The sequence below is a fragment of the Rhinolophus sinicus genome, chromosome 16, assembly GCF_057876585.1.
Source record: "Rhinolophus sinicus isolate RSI-liver-muscle chromosome 16, RSI-T2T, whole genome shotgun sequence".
Classification (NCBI taxonomy): Eukaryota; Metazoa; Chordata; class Mammalia; order Chiroptera; family Rhinolophidae; genus Rhinolophus; species Rhinolophus sinicus.
The window spans coordinates 52,910,788-52,933,027 of NC_142516.1; the positions used below are offsets into that span (position 1 = coordinate 52,910,788).

At 43.3% G+C, this 22,240-nt stretch overlaps 1 protein-coding gene across 3 annotated transcripts; it reads left to right on the top strand.

Moving 5' to 3' along the window:
* The first annotated feature begins 4,135 nt into the window (after positions 1 to 4,135).
* Positions 4,136 to 16,713, top strand: MLANA (melan-A). Of its 3 annotated transcripts, none has more exons than XM_019727151.3 (5): positions 4,136 to 4,786; positions 6,246 to 6,347; positions 10,485 to 10,581; positions 15,008 to 15,121; positions 16,411 to 16,713. In XM_019727151.3, exons 2-5 carry the CDS (start codon positions 6,271 to 6,273, stop codon positions 16,477 to 16,479), a joined length of 357 nt encoding a protein of 118 aa, XP_019582710.2. In that variant the 5' UTR covers positions 4,136 to 4,786; positions 6,246 to 6,270; the 3' UTR covers positions 16,480 to 16,713. The 3 variants fall into 3 exon arrangements, with proteins under 3 accessions (XP_019582710.2, XP_074186556.1, XP_019582711.2); XM_074330455.2 differs by lacking the exon at positions 4,136 to 4,786 and adding an exon at positions 4,881 to 5,092; XM_019727152.3 differs by lacking the exon at positions 4,136 to 4,786 and adding an exon at positions 4,882 to 5,148.
* The last annotated feature ends 5,527 nt before the right edge of the window (positions 16,714 to 22,240 follow it).

Genomic DNA, 22,240 nt, shown 5'->3' on the forward strand with positions numbered 1-22,240 from the left:
TCATTCTGTTCCTTCTCTACCTCACCACTGCCTCTGCACCTTCAGAACTTCTCCACCCCATATCCTTTTATGCCACAGGCAATAACTTGTTAGCTGATTAGCACTTAGCAGCTATCAGGTCACAGCTGACCCCGAGTTCATAGGCTTATCCAATTATCCTTCCTTCTCAAGGCTATTTGCACATTTACAGGAGATCTCAGAGGTACTAGCTTTTCTCAGGTTTCAGCAACTTGCCAGGCACTACACTAGATGATTTTACACATTTCTCATTTAATTCTCACAGAAATTTTATAATGATTATTTATTCTCATTTTGTAGATGAGGCTGTTGAAGCTCAGAGACATTAAGTAACTTGTCCAAGGTCACACAGGTATAATAGGAGCTGGGATTGAAGGCCCTTCTGTCTGGGTCCAGGATCCCATTGGGGGTAGGGAGGAATTATTGTCTGCAGCCTGCCTCAAACACTGCAGATGTGCCTACTTGTCTTCTCTGCCTTCTGAAAAGCCAGTTTTGTTTTACTAGCTTCTCCTACAAAAGGGCAGCAGCACCCATCTCATTTAAAGCAATGTCTTTATAACATTCTAGCATTTTCTGGTAGTGTGTGTGTGAAAGAGCAAAACTCACAGTCCAAAGTCACACAGATTGAAAAGATAGAGCACAGGCAGTTTGGACTCTAGAGCCCCTGCTGTTAACCTGGGGGAGGGGGACGTGATGACATAGGGGGTGAGGGAATGGGGTGGGGCACTGCACTCCCAGAGAAGAAAGTAAGTCGCTAGGAAGTATGGAGAGTCAGGGCAGGCAGGGCCTGGCCTTAGCTGCTCTGGGGCAGAGTCAGAGGCTATGCCAGTTCAAGAACAGTGACTTGCGCTGAAGAAGGTTCTAAGCCCCAAGAAGGATGAGTGAAAAGGATTCCGGCTCCTGAGCACGATGAGTGGGAGAGTTCTGTAAAGATCAAGCGGCATCTCTGCAATCAGTCTCGCACTGCTTCGTCCGGTGGGCCTGTGATGCAAGGCCAGGTCCACCAGGTGGCAGCAGAGAACTAGCCAGTAGCGCGGAAGGAGTAGCTTGGTTCAAGCTCTAACCCTGGGGCTGGGGCAGGGGAAGTGGCAGCGCCACATCCAAACGCGAGGCAGGTTTGAGCTGGGCCAAAGGCTAGTGGGTCAGGCAGCCTGGCGGTAACAGCTTACACTATGTTGCTAAACTTATTCTGTGCCAGGCACTATGTCAAGCACATGGTAAGCAGTCCCTTGTAACTCTCACTGTAATTTAGGAAGTAGATAAATTTATTAGCCCTGCTTTCTTAGATGCAGGCAGTGAGGCTCCAAGAGGTTTATGACTTGCCCAAAGTCACACAGATTGAAGTGCAGGCAGTTTGGACTCTAGAGCTCCTACTGTTAGCCTGGGGGTGGGGGTGGGGGGGCTACACTGTCAGAAGTCACTCAGAAGCATCAAGGATGAGAGCAGGTAGGGCCTGGGCTGGCTCTGGGTTAAAGCCTGAAGCCTAGGCCAGTCTAAGAACCCTGACTAGGAGCATAGTGAAAGAGAACTTCTGGGGGCACTTCCAGGAAACAGGATGTGGTTGAATTTTCAGGCTGAGGTTCCCTGGGAACCCTTATTTGAAGAGACCACCCCAGCCCATCCTGGGCACTTTACCCTGACAGGACTGGGCACCTCTGAAGCTGCAAAGTACTCAAAGACCCAAAGAGATGCCCTTGTAAGATCTGATCAGGACTCCCTTGCCGAGCTCCGAAAAGCAGAAGAGCTAGAGAGTATTTCCCCAGACAGGTCCTAGTGTCCCCATGGTGCTGGATCTAGTCCTGTAGCCCCCCTCTGAAGGAGGGGATGATGCCACCTGCCTTGTGGTCTCCATCCTGGAACAATGCCCAGGCACCCACAAGGCCCCTGAATTAGCACCCATCCCCAGAAGACTTGAGCCAAATCTGGGAGCTTCCCCTTTCCCTGAGATCCAGGTCAGTACTTCCCTCCTCTCTGATCTTGCTGCCAATCATCCAGGGGCCCATTTAATTGTAGAGTCCAGCTTAGTGCAAACCTTTGGCTTCTTGGCTCAGAACTTCATCCTTCTTTTAGACCTGTACCCACCATGAGGCCTTTCTGGGAGTTACCAGACATAACCTCAAGGTCCCGTTGAAGTTGTTCTCCCCAAATCCATGGACACCAAAGGCTTGTATTGTCCCTGATTTTTGAAAAAAATGTCCTGAATCAGCCTCAGTTCTGGGAACCCAGACTAAGTTATGTTCTATTACTCTGCTTCAGGACCTTTGCACTGGTTCTTCTTTCTGACATGCTGTTCCTCTATCTTCAGATGGTTGACTCCTTCTCATTTAGATCTCAGTTTACATTTTCCCTCCTTTTCCGAAAGGTTTTTCCTGTCTGGTCTAATAAGGATCAATGCCCTCCTTGCCATTTCCATACAACCTGGAAGGAATGGAGTTCTCAGATGTTATGAGAAAGGGGAACTTAGTGGCCATTTAACCTAAGTCCGTAGCAGATGAGAACTTCACATTCCTTAATTCTGGGGGCTGTTTTGTTTGTCCACAATGGTTACAGAGAGCTGGTGAGTGAAGGTAACTTCTGTCCCACTGAAATGCTTCTGGGCTATACACATTTGACAATCAGGATAGATTATAGTGTCAGGTCAAATTAGTTCTGGTTTCAGTTAGAACCTTTAAAGAAAAAATTTTGTCTGCCCCTTGCAAATGCACAAAATCCACTCTCCTCAGGGGACACTTATCTCTGAGGATGTTACAAAGAAATCAGGGATCTTCTATTTCTTCTTCTTGATCAGGAGGGGGTGGGCCTAGATGATATCTAGGTCTGAGCCTAAAGGTTCTTTAACCCTTTGAGGTGGGGATGAGGGAAAGTATAAGGTACCCAGTTACATCAGAATTTCAGATAAACAACAAATAATTTTTTGAGTAAAAATATGCCCCATGCAATAAGTGGGACATACTTATACTAAAAAGTATTGTATGGGGCACAGTTATACTAAAAAATTATTCATTGTTTTTCTGAAGTTCAAATGTAACTGGGCATCCTCTATTTTATCCGGCAACCCTATGAAAAAGGGATGAGCATTTAAAACAAATGGCTTCCCTAGGATGAACCCTGGGCTGGGGAAAACAGAGGCCATACTTTTTTTTTTTTCTTCAGATTTTTATTAAAATATAGCTAACATACAATATTATGTTAGTTTCAGGTGTATATCATAGTTATTCAATATTTGTATACCTAAAGAAGTGATTGCCATGATAATTCCAGCAACCATCTGACACTGTACCATGTTATCACAATATTATTGACTATATTCCCAATACTGTACATTATATGCCCCTGACACATTTGTTTTATACCTGGAAATTTGGACCACTTATTGCTCTTCACCTTTTTTCTCCCTTTTTAAATTTTTCAATTACAGTTGACATTCAATATTGTTTTATGTTAATTTTAGGTATACAGCATAGTGGTATGTATATAATTTAAGGAGTGATTCTTCTGACTAGTCTAGTACTCACCTGGCACTATACATAGTTATTACCATGTTGTTGACTATATTCCCTATACTTTACATCCTGGTGACCATTTTGTAACTATCAATTTGCATTTCTTAATCCCTTCACCTTTCACCCTGCCCCCTAACACCCCTCCCATCTGTCACCCCGATAAGTTTAGTGCCCATCTGACACCATGCATAGTTATTACAATATTATTGGCTATATTCCTTATGCTCTACCCTACATCCCCATGACTGCTTTGTAACAACCAATTTGTACTTCTGAATCCCTTCCCCTTTGTCACCCACCTCCAACCCCTCTCTCATCTGGCAACTAACTAAATGTTCTCTGTATCTATGAGTTTACTTCTGTTTTGTTTGTTTATTTTCTTTGTTAGATTCCACATATAAGCAGAATCACATTGCATCTGTCTTTGTCTGTCTGACATACTCCACTCAGCACAATACTCTCCATGCCACCGCAGGTCCATCCATGCCACCGCAGATGACAAGAACCATTCCTGTCCCTGGCTAAGCAATATTCCACTATATATATATATATCACCTTCTCTTTATCCATTCTTCCATGGATGGACACCCAAGCTGCCCTCATACCTTGACATTGTAAACAATGCTGCAATGAACATATGGATGCACATGTCCCCTCGAAGTAGCATTTTGGGTCTCTTCGGATAAATACCTAAAAGTGGGATTACTGGGTCCTTCTTTGTCTCTTCTTATAGCCTTTGTCTTAAAGTCTATTTTGTCTGGAATAAGTATTGCTACCTCAGCTTTGTTTGTTTGGGTTTTTTTGTTTGTTTGTTTGTTTGTTTGTTTCCTTTTTCATGAAATATCTTTTTCCATCCCTTTACTTTCAGTCTGTGTGTGTCTTTTGATCAGAAGTGAGTCTGTTACAGGCAGCATCTGTAAGGGTCTTGTTTTCTTATCCATTCAGCCACCCTATCTTTTGATTGGAGCATTGAATCCATTTACATTGAAAATAATTGTCGATAGCTATGTAGTTATTGCCATTTTGTTATTCATATTTTTATCTTATCTTCCCCCCCACCCCCATCAGAGCCCACACTTTTAGAGGGGAGAAATGCCATTGGTTTCTTTCATACTAATTAAGCAGTCACAGATGACCCCAGTAGAAATCCAAACTCATGACTAACATGAGACTCAACACCAGGGGGGAAAAAAAGATTAAGGGCCAGAGAAGCAATCTTCACACACAGAGCCAGCTGCACCCAGAGGACAGTCGCATCCAGGAAGGTAAGTGCATCGCCTCCTCACGCTTGGTTGTGGTCCTGTTCTTTCAGCACAGGGTTTGGGAAGTTCTGGTGGACTGTCCACCCTCCCCCATGCCTCCCTGATGATTGGCTGTCAGCAGAATTTCTCAACGTTTGTAATTCTCCAAGGGCTGAAGGTTCACAAAGTCTCCTCCTAGGAACCTCTCTCTAGACTGCCAAGCAGCAGAGCAGAGAGCCCCAAAAAGCCATGACTCAGGCTGTAGCGCTTGTGAGCAGTGCGGTTCTCCCGCCATCTGAAGGACCTGAAGGACCGTGTCTTCTGGTGCGGGTGGGGTGAGGGGCATTTGCTGTCCCTACACTGTTTGCCTTGACTCTGAGCTGGAGGTACAGATTAACAAAAACGTTTTCACACAGAACTAATTGGGCTTTGTGCCTGTAATTTTGAACATAGCGTTCACCTCTAATTATTTACCTGAGCTGAACAGTGAGTTCAACTGTAATTTCTTTTTTCCACTGGGAAGGGTAAATTATACATGAAATACCCCAATGGAAAGGGTTCAGGTGGTGAATTCCCCACTGTGCTCTCCCTCTTCTTTCCTGCTATTCTAACCAGGCTGATTTATAAAACTCTACGGGGATCAGACCTTTGAAATTCATAAGAATAATAAGAGGGAAGAAAAATACATAATAGCAAGGAAAGAAGAAAAACTGGTATTGGTTTTTAATAAGCACACTTTCATATGACCACTGCAGTTCATAAGCTTTTTATTTGTATTATAGTTTAAATTTGTATATTATATGTTTTATATTATTATATATATATGTATATATTGGAAACCCCAGTCATGAGACTTGAATGAGGGAAAAGCAGCAGTTGATTTCAGTGGGAGGGACAAAAAATTGTTAGAAAAGTCAAGTCGTGGGCTTCCTCAGCTTGTTTTGGGGGGAAGGTGGACTTGACCAGGAACCTGCATGGGGTACTTTCCTTTGTTGGAAAGTGGGTTTGGGGTTGCTGTTCTCAAACACACATACATTACGTCATCATAACCTTCTGTTTGTCCAAGGATTGATATCAAACACCTTTGGAGAGAAATTACTTCTTTTCTTTTATTAACCAGTCTTGGGCCAGGGAAAGGAAGGACTGAATAAAAATGCTTTTTGTTTGCTTGTTTCTTTACAATTTATGTTATAGAGTGAAACTGAAGGCAAATGAAGAGCATTTTTCACCCAAGTAATAACTCAATTTGTAAGTGTTTTGCTTTTGTTCGTAGTTTCATCTTTGAACTTAATTTTTAGTTGGTGGAAGGGGTTAGAAACCTGAGCCATTCCCACTCTATATCAATGCTAGAAGCAGGCACACATCCTCTCACAAAGAGAAACCAGAGACACGCTGAGTGGAAGTGTCTTAGTGGGTCTTTGTGGCATGATGAGCAAGGACGCGCTGGATGCACTAAATGATGCATGTGTGCCTCTGCTCTCAGGTGTCCCGTGTCCTGACCCCACAAGATGCCCAGTGGAGAGGCTCACTTCGTCTATGGGTACCCCAGGAGGGGCCGTGGCCATTCCTACATCACAGCTGAAGAGTAAGTTCAAACCTGGGCCCTGCGGGGTTGCCATTTGCTGACATAGCCTCTGACTCCACCGGCACAGGCCTGGGCATAATTCTCTCTAGTGTTCATTTCTGCAGAGGGTAAAAACCGTGGCAATGAGGTGAGGAGACGCTGTTGTTCCACAAGGGGTTCACGAAAGCTTCACTGAGGTCCAACAGGCAAGGAGGTATGAATGGTCGAAAGTTGGAGCTGGCCATTTTTGCCTGCATTCTTGGCTGTAAGGCCTTTGCCATATGCTCCCAGGCTGAAATACATCTGTCTGGGAGTAAGCTGCCTCTTTCCTTAAGCTGTGTTCTGTCTGCTCCTCTCAGGCTCCTGGAGATGGAAACAGAACCAAGGTGAGTTGCCAAAAAGTGAGTGAGCATGAAGGGCAGGTGTGTGTGATTCCACCTGCGGACTGACTCCAGGGCGAAGATGATGGTCAGAACCTTTGCATCATAACTTTATCCCATGGAAAGGCATTTGGTTAGGATATTATGAATCAATGAAAAAATAAGTATTTATGTGACTAAGCATTTCTAAGTGCTAAGCATTGTATAACCCATCCAAGATGCTATTCTTGTCTTTGAGAAAAGTCTTACAATCTAGTGGGAGAGTTAGGCATGAGAATAATTTCAGCAAGAGTAAGTGCTGTAATGGGAACACAGACAGGGACCTGCTCTGTGAGTGGGCAAGGGTGTGGTGGTGGGAAGGGCTCCACCCTCGCCCACAGGCAAACAAGGAACCAGTTGTTCATTTGGACCATCTCTTAAGTGGTCTGTTGAGAACTTCCTGCAAACCTACTCTCCCTTAGGGGAGAACTGTTGATGAATCTTTACTAGAGGGGCAAGCAAGCCGTGGAGCCCTTCCAAGGCACTGAGGAAGCATTCAGGCTGGGAGCATTTCCTCAGAAGACCCTAATGGGATTCTCTAACATCCCTGCATGGTCAACTGGGGGTGGGGGTGGGCAGATCTTCTGAGGAAAAAAAGCAAAAACATGTCCCAAAAGCAAAATTATATACTTTGGGGGGTACACTGCACATGGTATTGGGTAGGATATTGTTCTGGCTTTTCCATGATGACTCAACAGACTCAATTGCTGTGAAACCTCGTAGCGAGGGATTCTCTCAGTTGAGAGGGCACAAGTCACCCATGGAGCTTGAAGAAATGGTTTCCTAGGCACTGCTTCCTAGAGGCTGATTCAGTAGGACTGGGGGTGGGAGCCCAGCGTCCGCACAGTAACTTGCATCTCAGGTCACTCCACAGACAGGTATTTGGGTGACACTCTGAGGCTCCCAGCCTAGTGAGGTAGTGAGTTCTTCTGGCGTGTCTGGTGCATGCTGGTGTTCTCCGCTCTCAGTCAGTCACTCTGTGTGTGTGAGTGTAATGCGGCTGTGTCAAGAGCTGAAACAGAGCTCCGTCTGTGTGAAGATATCCAAGGAAATAACCGCAGAGCTAGGGGATAAACTCAGAGCGCAGGCATGCTGGGAATCGCATCAGCTGCCTTCAGTCATGAGAGCCAGCGCCCTGGGTGCTCCTCGTGACGGCTTCATTTCAACAAAGGGTGATGCGGCAGGAAGAGCGCTGGCCCCGGAGATGGGAGTCCTGGGTCTGGCCCAAATCCTAGCACTCAGTTGCTGGCTATCTTGGGCCAGTCGCTTTGAAAGCTGGTTCTTCCCCTTACCTGTTGTGCAACCTCAGGCATTTACCAGCCTAAAGTCCTGGGATGTCAGTTGTGAAATGAATATCATACCTACCTCAGAGGATGGTCGTGAAGATGGAATAAAAGCATCTGTGTGGGGGCTTGGCACAAACTGGTTCTCAGTGAATGGTAGAGTGGCCGCTAAGGGGTTGGTGGTCGGGATGAATCGTGGTAGGTTTCAGCTTTATGATCTAGAAAGTGGGGCGACTGGCCTGTGTAATTAGTTCAGAGTTTTATCCAGTATTGTCATCTCATATTTCTCTCTCTCCAGTTTGGAGATGGACAGGACAGGCTTTCTGCCTCTCTGGCCCTGAGATGGAGGTGGTCCAGTAGGTGGTACAGGCTTCCAGCAGAAGCCTGTTGGCTCTTACTTCGCCTGCAGCTGCTCAATCTCTTATAAGTCACCCAGCTCTGGAGAGCCTGTCTTTAGCAAGACACAGATAAAAGACTTGGCACTTTCCACTCTGTTGATGTTGCTCATGCTGTGAAGTGGAAAATCAGGCAAGGGTTAGTTAATTGACAGTGTTATGCAGGGAAAGCAGAGCCCCAGGCCCTGGAAACAGGGTGAGTAATGCTTCTCACGGGCCACTGGACACAGGGCTGAAAGGCTGGCTTAGCCTCGGGATTGCATCCTGCTGCGGATGATCAGAGCCCTCTCAGGGATGGTACAGCTTTGCTCCAGGTTTGGCTCAGACACTTCTGCCCAGGGCTGATCACCCGCCGCCCGCATTGCTGTTTCCTTTATTAACCCAGCTGAGAGGTGTTTACTCTCTACAGAGTACCTGACTCCAAATGTCAGCTGGCCTCTATGACTTCGCAGTCAGGCCGGCTGGTGGGGTCAGGTCTCTAATCTCTGCCTCCTAAGGGCTCTGCCCTCAGCTCCATTTCGACATGCCTCGTCCAGGTCACTCAGGTGAGACTAGAGTAAGGAGCAAGCACTGACCCATCTGGTCCCGTCCTTGGTGACCTGCACTGGATTCCTAGAGCAAGTGGAGGCCTGATAGCAGCTTATTTGGCTGAGCATAAACATGGGACGTGTGTCCTACCAGCTGGGCTGGGCTCTGGCATCCCTAAGCAATGGTTATTGTCTCAGAGACATCTCAATCCCACAAGACCTACTTCCATGCACAGTCAGACTATGCCAGCTCTAAGACCTCAGGGGCTGGGTTTCAAGCTCTCGCCTTCTCATTACCTTCTCTCCATCCCAACCAAAACCTGCCTGTGGAAAGCTGCCAATCTCCTCATGCTCACTCGAGTGTCAATGACCTACAGAGGTTAAAGTAACTTTCTGCCACAAACCCACATGTTTGTAAATAGTTATTTTAAAGAAGACAGTAAATGGCTCATTCATTTTGCAGAGAGACTGGTGTGATGGGGAAGAGGATATGAATTTGTAATCAGCCATAATTCATTTGTTCATTTTTTATTCATTTGTTTGGCCATCCATACAACTGTCCATCTATCCATCCATCCATCCATCCATCCATCCATCCATCCATCCATCCATCTTCAGGAATGTTTCTTGAAACACCTATGTGCCTGACCCTTTTTAGTCGCTGAGGACACAAATTAAAAAAACAAACAAACCAAAACCTAACCAGCACCCCCGGGAGCTCTCTCTGCTATTTCTAGAAGGGGCAGGTGAGCACACTGCTGATTACCACCGCAGGGCTGCCTGTGAGAGAAGGCAGGGTGGGCTGCCATCATACTGGGAGGAATGATGCTGAGTCTAGGAACATGAGTAGATTATTCAGGGCAGGAATGGAGAGAGGAGATGGGCAAGGACTTGGGGAGGGTGGGGTTGGGCAGAGAGGGCACAAACGCAACTGAGATAGACTCAAGTTCAAATCCTAGCTCTGCCCTGTGCTATCTCTGTATGACCATCAGCAAGGCACTTAACCTCTGCATTTATTTCTTCATCTGTGAGATGGGGAGGATAAGTGATGCCTACCTTACAGGGTTGCTGTGAGAATCAAATAAGCTAATACCGCTAGTGTGTGTAGAATGTCTAGCATTACACCCAGCGTGTAGTAATTAAGTCAATGAAAATTTCCATTTCCTTTTTGATAGTGGAGAAAATGATTTAAACCAGCCCTGATGAAAAGATAATTCAGTCGCAATAAATATATTGCCCACATAAGGGCCAGTTGCTACGGCACCTCTTGCACCAGGAACTTGGGTGCTTGAGCCCATGCCAATTAGTACGCCGCCCGTTGGCACATACTTGAGAGGCTTCTAGAGGAGGTGCTGTCCCTGGACACGAGTGTTGGGGGTCTGGGTGGTGCCTGGTGTGGCATGGGTTGGGAAACTATTTGGGGACCAGGAGCTGCTGCTCTGGGCTGGCGAAGCCCCAGTGGTGAGAGAACGGCTCATCACAGTGTGGAACAAGGCTTCTGCACCAACACGGATTTGTCTATCTCTTGGGCCAGGGCCGTGGGGATTGGATTCCTGACAGTGATCCTGGTAATTTTACTGCTCATCGGCTGCTGGTATTGCAGAAGACGAAGTGGATACAAAATCTTGAAGGTTGGTCAAATTCCTGCTGCTGGGATCCTTCCCGATCCAGAACCCTGCTTCCTCTTCTTTCTCTGAACTTGTGGGGAGTGGGGTCACGCTCTCATGATCACCTCTAGCTCTGATTCCTGGTTCTGATCGGTGCTTCTCTACATTGTACTTCTCGCAACTCCTCCTTGGCCTCTGCCCAGGCATGAACCCAAACCAGGAACTTGACCCCTCCTTGGTTCCGCTCATAGCAGACTCGAGTGCCGGGCTGTGTGTAGCTGAGCAGTGACAGTCCGTGGGGCACAGGGGAAGGGTTTTTGGGCTTGTTCTCTTGCACATCCAACAGGCATGTGAGGCGCTCTGGGTCCTTCCAGTCGGGGGTCTCTCACTGGCTCTGCTACTCCACTCAGTGGCCTGCTTCTCTCCCCGGGCCTCTTCACACCTTTTCTCTCAGGCTGCCTGGGAATTCCAGGTTCTTCTAATTGTGTTACACCAAGCAACCCAGAGTACCTAGGACCCATGTAGCCATCAGTGCCATGAGGAGACCATCCACTCCTGAGCAGCAAAGGACCACCAGGTTTTTAACAGGCTCCATCCTCCTTCGATGGCCAATGTGGTTTTAACAGGATGTTTTCCTTGTTTGCCCATATAAACAGGAAGCTAACAAATGACACAGTCTGGTCTTGGGGCAGCAGGTTCTACCACAAATGAGAAACTGAGGCTCTAAACTGTAAAAACTACAGATTTCAGAAACCTCGCTTCAAAGCCAGGTAGCACTTAAGCATCCAAAGGCCCCCCCCCCCCTTCTTATAATTACAGATCTGAAAGCTTCTGAGATTGATACATAACAGGGAAAAAATTATCTTTACAAAAGATGTTGGAAAGTCCCATTCCTCACTCAGCAAGCACCTCATTCAGAGGAAAAGGTTCTGTGATGGAGGGGAGTTGGTGTGGGTGGCAGGCAGAGCTTTGAAGACTGAGGAGGAGAAGAGGCAGGTGTGAGCTATAGCTTCAAACTCTTCTCCTTGCCAGGAAGCTCGGGCAGTCCCATGTGTCCCTTTCCTTAATGCCCACCTTGCCAGAGTGTCCCAAATACAAACCAGAGAAGGGCGAGTCAGGGCTGGCATGCCACCGAGCCGCAGCCCTCCGGTGTGTTGGCATTCAGTGGGAAGGAGGGGAAGTCCTGAGTCTGAATACGAATCCACACCAAGCAGCACAGGAAAGCCGTGCGTTAGGAGCTTTGGGATGGGACTCCCGCTCGCTCCGGTGACACCTCTCTGTGGCTGTCCACAGACGTTAGTTAGGGAGGGACTTGGCTGGACTTTGCTGCAGAACCCCACTTGTACCTCTAGCATGGGGTTATGACATTGCCTTGTCGTTGGCTATTGTTGCCTTTTCCACCTCTTCCCTTTCCCCCATTTACGAATTGGAACAGAGACTATTTGTTACTCACCTTTGTGACCCCAGTGCCTGGCATACAGCCGTCACCCAGTTGTATGCCATCAGGACGTGGTCTCATTGTCTGCCACTGACTTGCTTCGTGACCTTAGATTTTAACCTGTCTGAGCCGCCTTTTCTCTTCTATACCTAGACCTACGCATGTGATATAACATGATGTATTATCAGTTTTTATGTAATATATATTTTCCCTATATATTTTTTATTTCATTCTACGTTTCTATATAAAAAACACAATGATTTAGTTTTTCAAGGAGTGAAAGTTTTACAGACTCACTACGTTAGTGCCCATTTCCTACTGTCCCACAATTGCTGGCTTGACGCTACTGGACGAAAAAACAATTTTTTTCCTTTCTGCTTCAACACTCTCATCTTAAACTCATTCAGTTTAAGAATAACCAAGAACCTTAACCTCATGGGTTCAGACACTGGGAACATTTTACTTCGTAAAGTTCAAGTTCAACCTACCGTGCCTCCATTCCTCTGGATCTAGAACAGTGATTTGCAGAATTTCTGGAATTTTTATGAGATAGAACTGTGTTTTTATTCCCTGGTTTCCCTACAGTCTAAAAATGCTGTCATTTATTTTTTAAATTAATAATAAAATCTTGTTTTGAGACTTTCCTATCTCCTGAAATGCCAGATTGGAGATCAGCGATCTGAGAAATGTAGGCAAAATTATGTAAAATAGTGCATTAAGTACTGCATTTAATTACATAATTACCTTCCTGTCTCTCTTTGGTGATTCTATTTTCATTTTAAAACAGAACATAAATGACAATAAATGCAAGCTCCCAGGACCTGAGTTACTCACCTTTAGCAACCTTCATTAAGCTTTGAAATGTCTGCTTTCCCACGTTCAGTGACCACAGAAAAAGATTGGTTGGAATTAAGATCTCCTAAAATTTCTCCCTTGGCTAACAGTTCCCCTTAAACCTGGACAACATCTTTTGAAAGGAAAAACTGCTTTCTGCAGCAATGTGTTTCTGCAGGAAAATGATTTGTAAGGCACTGGAAGTTGGTTTTTGTAGTTACCAATTTTATTCTTTCACTTGGAAGTTTAGAACATAATGCTTTTGATTCTTGGAGATGATTCTCGAGACCCCTGCTGTTTCTCAGTGGTCAGGGGCCGCTGCCCTGGAATCACCTGGGGCTCTTGCTAAAATGGCAGATTCTGGGACTGTCTCTGGTGGTGAGACCCAGGAACCTGCGTTTAACGGGCACACTGACCTTGAAGGCAAGTGCAGAGAGCTGGCAGTGAACTGGAGGAGCGGATCATGCTCCCATTCTATGGCAGGTGAGAGATTAAAAAATAAATACATAAAATAAAATAAAAGCAATAATTGAGTCAAGAGAGAGAACACATTAAATACCTTTTCTGAGGTGCACGGCTGGAAGTTGGGGAGGGGGGCAGAACTGCCTTGTGTCCTCATGTCAAGATTAGGGAGGTAGGATCAATGCTCGTTTCAGGCCAGAGTCTAGGGAAACTACAGTCTGCAGACCGTGTAGGTATCAGGCCAGTCCATATCTCAGTCTCATCAGATTGACAGTCCAAACGCTTCTCCTCCCTGGGAAACCTGCTTTGATACCCTTCTCGTCTGACATGGTAGCTAGACCTCAAACATTGGCCACGGTCTGCAGACAAGCCTGCAGAGCCGCTCGTCACCCACACAGCCTCCCTGTTCCAGCTCCCTCAGCCAGTGCCCCAGACAGCATGCCGCTGAGGTCCCACGGGCTGGATTTGGCTTGCAGATATATTTGGGCCTGTGTTTTTAAAAATTGAATTAGGTGCCAACATTTAAAGTAATATTTTACATAAAAATCTCGATGTCTTCTTATTTTTTTTTAATCAAAAGATCTGGGGAAAACTGGCAGCTATGCAGTGGTTGTCCCTTTAGATGGGATATATACTCCCTCCTTTCCTATGGCCCCCACCTGGCCCCCTTGACCCCCTTGCATTACTTGCCTTGTCCCTCTAAGCTTAGCTAAGTTGATCCAGGCGCAGGTAACATGGAGCTGCGTTGTCTGTGGGGCTGTGGGTCTGTGTGGCCCTGAACCAGCAGTACCACCTGGTAATTTGTTAGAAATGCCAATCTGTGGGCCTCACCCCAGACCTATTGTGTCAGAAAATCTGGGTGTGGGCCCAGCAATGTTTACCAGGCCCTCCGCGTGACACTGATGCATGCTGAAGTTTAAGAACCACTGTTGTAGAGAATTTAACAACAATAAAAGCGACTAAAAGTGAGTCTTTTATTATCATGATATGCCAACCATTTAAACAATGTCAGTGATAAAATACCTCACCAGGGAGGACCGCTTCTGCAGTCTCCACTTTGGTTTATGTCTCTGTCTTGTACAAACTGTTGTCGTTCTATTCTAGGGATGGAGAGTATCACCCTCGAAACCTACGCAAAGCACTGAGCTTTTACCTCCCCTTCCCCCAATAACTCAGGTGCATAACTTAACCTGAGACTGCCATGTCATGTTGTTACAACTTGACTTGGAAGCTCAGGGCAACAACCCCAGCATTTCTATCACATCATGTGCATTCGTAGAGTTTAAAATATTTTGCTGTCATTATAGGGAAGGCAGAAATTGACAGTGTGTCCCTACTGTCAAGTTGTCATACGCTTGTCCTCACTATGATACCAGCTCCTGTCTCACTAGCTCTGGTCTACTCCACTTGCAATCATTCTCTGAGGTTCGTTTTTTAGAGTCACTCTTTTTCCCCCTTCCCTTTAAAAATATCCATTGACTAATGGGAGTCAGGCACGGTACTAGGTCTTTTACCTTTAGTTAATTCCCACAACTCTGACAGGTAGGTGGTTATTATCTTCATGTTACAGATACAAAAACGAATTCAGAGAGGACACACAGCAAGTAAGTGGCAGAACCAAGATTAAAACCCGTTCTTAAAACTTTGGCTTCTTCCTTTTTTAAGGAACTCAATTATTTCTTCTCACCCATTGACCTTCATGAATTCACATTTCAGGACAAAAGCTTTTATGCTGGGACTCAAAGTACTTTAATAGGAAGGTGTCCACTTCAGGGGCTTGGTCACCTGGGCAGCAAACTTCCTTTTCAAGAGAACAATTGTGAACCTGTGGTAAGTTGAGATCTTGCATCTTGGTATTTTCATGTATGGCTGCTTTTAACACAAATAAATAAAATTATTTCCATTTAAAAAGCAAGGGCAATGTGAATATATTTAATACTACTGAACTGTAGACCTGAAATGGTTAAAATGGTAAATTTTATATTATGTATAATTTACCGTAATAAATAATAAAGGTAAAAAACAAGGGAAAAACAGAGATTTTCTTAGATTGTATGTATCCTGTCTCACCCAGATTTTCCAGAGTCAATTATGAGAACCCTACTTGTAAGATTCAAAGGAAGAACTTGGTCCAGGATACAAAATCCTTTTGTCTTATGTTTTTAATATATTTGTTGTGTCCTGAACATAGATATATCTAAGGGAGAGAAAGAAAAGGACCAATTATTAATTGTATAGAGCTGTGCTGTCCAGTAGCATAGCCACTGCCACGTGAAACACTGTAGTTTGAATGAAGATGTGCTGCTGTACATTACCAGATTTCGGACAGAGTCTGAGTTAAAAAACATAAATAATTCATTGATGATTTTTATATTGATACATGTTTAAATGATTAAAATTTTGATATGTGGGGTTAAATAAAATGTATTATTAAGATGACTTTTACCTGTTTTATTTTTTTAATGTGGCTACTAGAAATTTTAGTCACATACGTGATTAAAGAGTGGGGCACTCTTTCTGTGGCACAGCGCTGGTACAGGTGCAGTGTACCAGTGGTTGAGGGCATGGACTCTGGAACCCAATTACTGTGCTTGTTCTTAGCTCCACAACTTACTAATTGTGTGACCTTGGGCAAGTGACTTAACTTCCCTGTGCCTCAGTTTCCCAACCTATAACATGAAAACACTCCTAGGATTATTGTGAGCAATAAATGAAGGCCAGCCGCATTTGCGCTGTCGATAGCAGCGATGGCCTTTAGACAAGACTACAAGGATGTATCTATGTGGTAAAGCAGCAATATGTATGAGTGTATGTAAACAGGTTCATGGATCCATTATTTAGGGCTTGGGCTGCCACTGACAAGGATAATCCAGGTATAGATTTTTGAGATTTGGGGAAGCCCCATAGCCCTGTTTTCCTCTACTCTTGCCCCCAACAATGTTTCAACATATTGTGAAATTTAACAATGATTATCTCGGGTGGAAATTAGATGTGGACACTTAAAAGTTTCAGTCCAGAACAAAAGTATAAATATGATGCTAACTATTTTGACTTAATCACTCGCCCAGAAACATATGCACTGTTGCCAAGCCCGTACTCTCCCTTTTTCATTCTCACAGGTTCCCAATGCTCCACCTGCCTATGAGAAACTCTCTGCAGAACCGTCACCGCCACCTTATTCGCCATGAGAACCAGCAAGGCCCTGGAGAGATGCTGAAATGATTTCCCTCACACTTTTGCTTAAATTTAATATGGTCATTTAATGTCCTGCTTCAGAATGCTGTAGAAACAGTGTACATCATTTCTAATAATAAGCTTATGTTAAATTCTTAGTAGGGCAACTAGCAATAACAATTGAGGAAATGATGAAAAATATTAAAATGGGAAAACTGTGTCAATAAATATTGTAATGCATTACACTATCTGTGCCAGCAGTAATGCTAGTAAACCTACAGTGTTATTTTCTGAGGGATAGGATTCAAGTGTGTGTTCTGGGACCAATCAATTTCTTTTTAGTTGAAATTTGGCTAATAACTAACAAACTACTATTCTGATATTTGAAGAAGAAACCTCTTGACCAAATTGAACTCGAACGGAATTGTTATAGGTGAGTTTGTGCTATGGAATGCTCACAAAGGATACCTTCCCAGATTTAAGACCAAGAGCTGAATGACCCACCAGATTATATGGTCAGATTCATCTGATCAGGAACGGGGTCAATAGGGTCCCTTTGTGTTCTAAAATTCCACGGTGCTACAATAATATACTACAGAGATCCTGTATCTTAATACATATAATGCAGTTCCAATTACATTTCACTTCAGGGCTCAATGCTATCTAATTCATCACAAGAATTTTTTGTTAAGAAGGTGGTGTCAGAATTTAAATAAGTAAAAGCTACTATAGTCTGATGGCGTGCCTTAAATGTCCCAATGACAATTTAGTTCTTTTGGACTCCCAAATCCCTCTCAAAAGAATATATAGAAGAAATGATGAATAATCAGAAATTCCGGAATAGTATCATTATTTGCACAGCGACATTATAATTTATTTTGTTGATATCTACATATCACCAATACTACTATTTATCTAATATTTCTCTTTCAGTCAGCTCATTTAAAAAATTTTTTGGCTTAAATTTATATCACCACCCTAAATGGAAAATCAGTATCATTTTCCATAAGTAGAGGATGACTATACAAATGAAAATAATGAAAACAAATTATTTTTATTAAAACCTAGGAAGATACTGATGAACGCAGAAGACTGTCAACTTGAGAGCTGCTCTTTGTTAAAGAGGGAGATTAGCAAGAATCAGAGAAAAGCTTTTAGCGTAATTAAAAGGCTTGCAAGGGAACGAAATGACTGTCTCACCATGTGACTCAGTGTTATCTAATGCTGAGTCAGTAAACCACTTAAAATCATCTTGTGTCATTGGAAACACCAGTGTAGCATAACTGCATCATTTTCTACAAAAGATTGCACTGCAGAGAAAAAACACTGAGTAAAGAGACTTTTTACACACACTGAAAAAAGTGTCATTCAAGAAAATACTAAAATACCCACTGCGCTTTCTGATTCTGTCTAGTCTTTTCACTTAAAATAAGCCCTGCCCCTCCCATTTCGAACAAATGAATTCTAAACAAAGTAAACTCCATCAGGCATTTGGCCAGCTCCTCTCATCGCAAGGCCTAGTCTGAGCTTTAATCCTCCACATTATAGAATAACCTGTGGCTTGACCCCTGGACTCGTCGAAGGTCCCCAGACCACCATCTGCTGAGTTCTCTCCTTTCCCTCTGGACACAGGAGTCCTCTACTGCTGCCTGACCCACCATAAGGCCCTGACACACTCGTGGGCAGAGAATGGGTAATGGCTGGCACTGCTTTAATCTCCTAGGTTTCCTGCAGGATCAGGTTAGGACTAGAGTGGTCAGAGCTCACGGCTGGTCTCCTCCGGCTGCAATCATTGTTTTCTACTTGCCCAAATGCACTGGACAAATAATATCACTTTCTATTGTGCACTGAGCAAAGTTAGTGAGCTCTGTTTTATAAAACCTGGTCTTCCTTCCTCTTCCCGCTCCCCACCAGCCCTCAGATATTGTTGTCTGATGCTTGATTCAAGGCCCACGTCTCTATAGGTTTCCCTAGGAGATTCTCATATGGATGCTCTGATTGTTTTTAAAGTAAAGAGCAGGCATACTTTAAAGAGGGAGAAAGAGCCAAAAGATTCTCTGCCAGGTTAAAGTTCAGTGAGGAGATGAGACTAATTATACAAACCAATGAAGCCCTTGAGTCACCTGCAGGGGATACTAGTCCCCTGAAGTTTGCCAAACACTGGGTTTGGCAGCACTTAGAAATATCTGGAGAGGTCCACTCATCACTTGAGAATATTGCAGAACTTTTCCAAAAAGAAAATAAGTGGGCACCCTAACCTTACATTTCATGTGCTGACCTTAAGGACTGGCAGTCACTCTAAAATGCAGCAAAATCCCTCTAAAAAAAAAAAAAAAAAAGTCACTCAAATGCAGCAATCTCAAGTGACTGATGACAAAACATCTTAAAAGCATCTCAGAAGAATGCAGAACTACTTCAGAGGGAAATCCTGGATAGTTTGTATGAAAACACTCATTTTTAAGAAAGCGTAAAACTCCTATCCCAAGGAGCTGTGAGATCGAAGTGTGGGAAATGAAGGAACAAAAACAAAAACAAAAAAACAAAAAACAAACAAAACTAATTCTTGACCACTTGAAAACACGAATGAAAGAGGCTCTAAATGAAAAGGAGAAACCATTAAAAAATCTCTGAAACTGCACTAAAGGTAAGTCTGCCTACTTTTTTAGAAACGATTACATGGATGATGGCAACTTGAAACTGGACAAAGAAAAAATAAAATTGAGACCCCCTCTACTATCAATCAGAAGTCAGTCAATTTGAAGAAATACATTGATCCTGTTAAGTGTTTCATTAAAGAGGTTTGAAGGAGAAAAACAAGGACTCTTTAAAAAGTTAAGTGAAGAAGACTAAATGAACAAATCACAGTTCATTTGGTCTCCAAACAGAACAAATATATGAACAGTTTGAAAGCGAGATTCAAAAGTTCAGCTAAAACTTCAGCTACTGCCTGAACTACGTCAAGAACATGTAATGCAGGAGCGGCTGGATGGCTGTTGGTTACAGCGCGAGCTCTGAGCAACGGGGTTGCCGGTTCGATTGCCACATGGGCCAGTGAGCTGCACCCTCCACAACTAGATTGAAGGCAATGAGCTTCTGCTGAGCTTCTGGAAGGGCAGCTGAACGGCTCAGTTGGTTAGAGCGTGAGCTCTCAACAAGGTTGCTGGTTCAATTCCCACAGGGGATGGTGGGCTGCGCCCCCTGCAACTAAAGATTGAGAACAACGGCAACTAGACTTGGAACTGAGCTGTGCCCTCCACAACTAGATTGAAGGATAACAACTTGGAACTGATGGACCCCGGAGAAACACACTGTTCCCCAATATTCCCCAATTAGAAAAAAAAACACAAAAAACCACGTAATGCAAATTTGCAGAAAATCAATTGTAGAATTTACTGCTTAGAAATCTAGAAGAAACTTCCAAGTGTATGAAAACATTAGCCATATACATCAGAAGTACAACTCCTACAGGAAGATGGCCTTACGAGGAAGGAAACACTCTCCCATGAGAAAAAAGCTCAAGAAAGATAGTTGGCAGCCTGGCTGAAAGCTCCCTGAGCCAAGAAAAGAGTCACAACAGACCAAAATTGGCTGAAGAAGTTTAAATTCCAGCTTTTCCCAAGTGGACCCCATTGTTCCACATGCAGCCCTGGGCAGAGGCTGGGGAGTGAGTACGAGGGCACCCCCTGAGTCATCAGGACCCCAAGGAAGGAGGGGAGTTAAGCTGTGAGGGCTCAGCCATCTGGGTCACCTGCAGGTTTGATTCAGGTTTACAGCAACCAACTCCTAAATATCCACAGCAGGATGTTTTCTCTTTAAAAATAATTTAGATCAATCTTTCCATTTACTCTTTTTACTTATTTGATGCTACATTTGCTCATATTGAAGTTTGACAAGATCATTATTCCTAAAACAGTGTTTTGAGGATCTAGATGATTTTAATAAAATTATGATGGAAATTAGACCATTTCATTAGATTTTCTAGAATTAGATCCGTATTATATTTAGATAGAACTAAATGGTCCACTATTACTTAAGCCATAAATGAATTTTTGTATCAGGGAGAGACATTTAAATCAATAAAGACCATTTGTATACGCTACAAACTATTAGAAGAAATCTGTAAAAACTTAGTATTTACAATGAATTTTGGTTTAAAAAAATGTAAAACAAGAACTCCATTAAAACCCAAACTGAATAAAACGCCACCCCAACTAAACCTATTACTATTTTGTAGCACTAAATTCATAGATTTAGGGGAGACTAACACTCTACTCGTGATATTCTTGGCTGTTTAAATGTTTCTAAATTTTATGCAGTCAAAATAAAAGCTTTCCCTTAGGAAAAAAAAAATCCCTTTCTCTATCCTTCTCAATCTGAATACAGGTCTACCTCATGGATATTGCAGTTCAGTTGCAGACCACTGTAACACAGAGAGTGCTAATCTTTTTGCTGGTGGAAGGTCTTGCTTCCAATTTGTGAAAAAATGAAACATCTGTGAAGCATGACAAAACAAGGTTAAGCTTGCAGGGTTTTCTTTCTTCTCTACTTCTCCCATTACTGTCAGAAAACAGGTCTTCACACCACCTGGTAACTTCCTAATTGGCCTCCCAATAGCAGCTACTATTTATTATGTGGCAGGCATTGGGCCAAGTGTTTTACATAAATTATCTAATCCTCATAGCAATCCTGCAATGTCATGATTTTCATTCTACATGTGAAGGTTATTACCCTTGCTTCAAAAGCTTCAGTAGCTCCCCAATTACTTTCAGAATATTTTTTAGTCCTCTATCACCCAACCCAGACTATTTTTTAAATCATTGGTGCGCTTAACCCATAATATTCTTTTCAAACTCAATTGCTTTATTCCCCATATGCTTGTTTTTTTTTAATTGATATAACTGACATATACTGTTGTATTTGTTTTAGGTGTACAACATGACAGCATACGTATATATTGTGAAATGATTACCACACAGTTAACATCCATCGCCACACAGTTACAATTATTTTTGTGATGAGAACTTTCAAGATTTACTGTTAGGAACTTTCAAATATACAATACAGTGTTGTTAACTTCCTTGTGCTTTTCTAAGACCAAGTCTGTGTAGGCCCAGTTTTAAACATACTTTCAGTTCTAGCACAAATGTCACCTCTTATCTGAAACCTTCTTTGGCATCTCCCTGCAAAACTCTTGAGAGTTCTTCACTCCTCTATTTAAACTTGTTATATTCTCGTGTGTGTGGGTATGTGTGTGTGTGTGTTGAGAACAGGGATGGGACTTCACTCGTCAGTGTTGTTCCCATAGTATGTTCTGTATTTTATGGTTCTCAATAAATGTGTAGAATGAATTTATACCTCTTTGAATTTGAATTCATATTGATAATTATGCTTTGAATTTACTTGATAATTATTTTAAGAATATTGAAGATCACATACATGAAAATACATACTTTTGATTCTCTAGCACTTCTTCACATATTGCTTTTAACTACAGAAGTTTCTCACATTCAGATTTTGTCTCCAAGTAAACTAAGAACCTGAACTATGCCATGTCCTGCACCTTTGTTTATTGAGAAAGCATCAAGCACCACCCTGTGCATAATAAATGCTTGTTGAATAAATTAGTAAAATTATTTGGGGCAGATGACAACATTATAGTGACAATGAGACTTCAGGCTCATGTGATGGTAAAACTTCTGGAATGACTTATGGTAAGTCATTGTGTATCATCTGTTATAGTACGGTGTAATTTTGTATAATGTCCCCATAAAATTT

What these genes read in the sequence shown, in the direction of transcription:
- MLANA (XM_019727151.3), top strand. Translation starts at nt 6,271, where the DNA reads ATGCCCAGTGGAGAGGCTCACTTCGTCTATGGGTACCCCAGGAGGGGC. An exon ending in GTGGATACAAAATCTTGAAG is followed by an intron (nt 10,582 to 15,007) that starts GTTGGTCAAATT and finishes TTCACATTTCAG; the next exon opens with GACAAAAGCTTTTATGCTGG. An exon ending in AGAACAATTGTGAACCTGTG is followed by an intron (nt 15,122 to 16,410) that starts GTAAGTTGAGAT and finishes TCATTCTCACAG; the next exon opens with GTTCCCAATGCTCCACCTGC.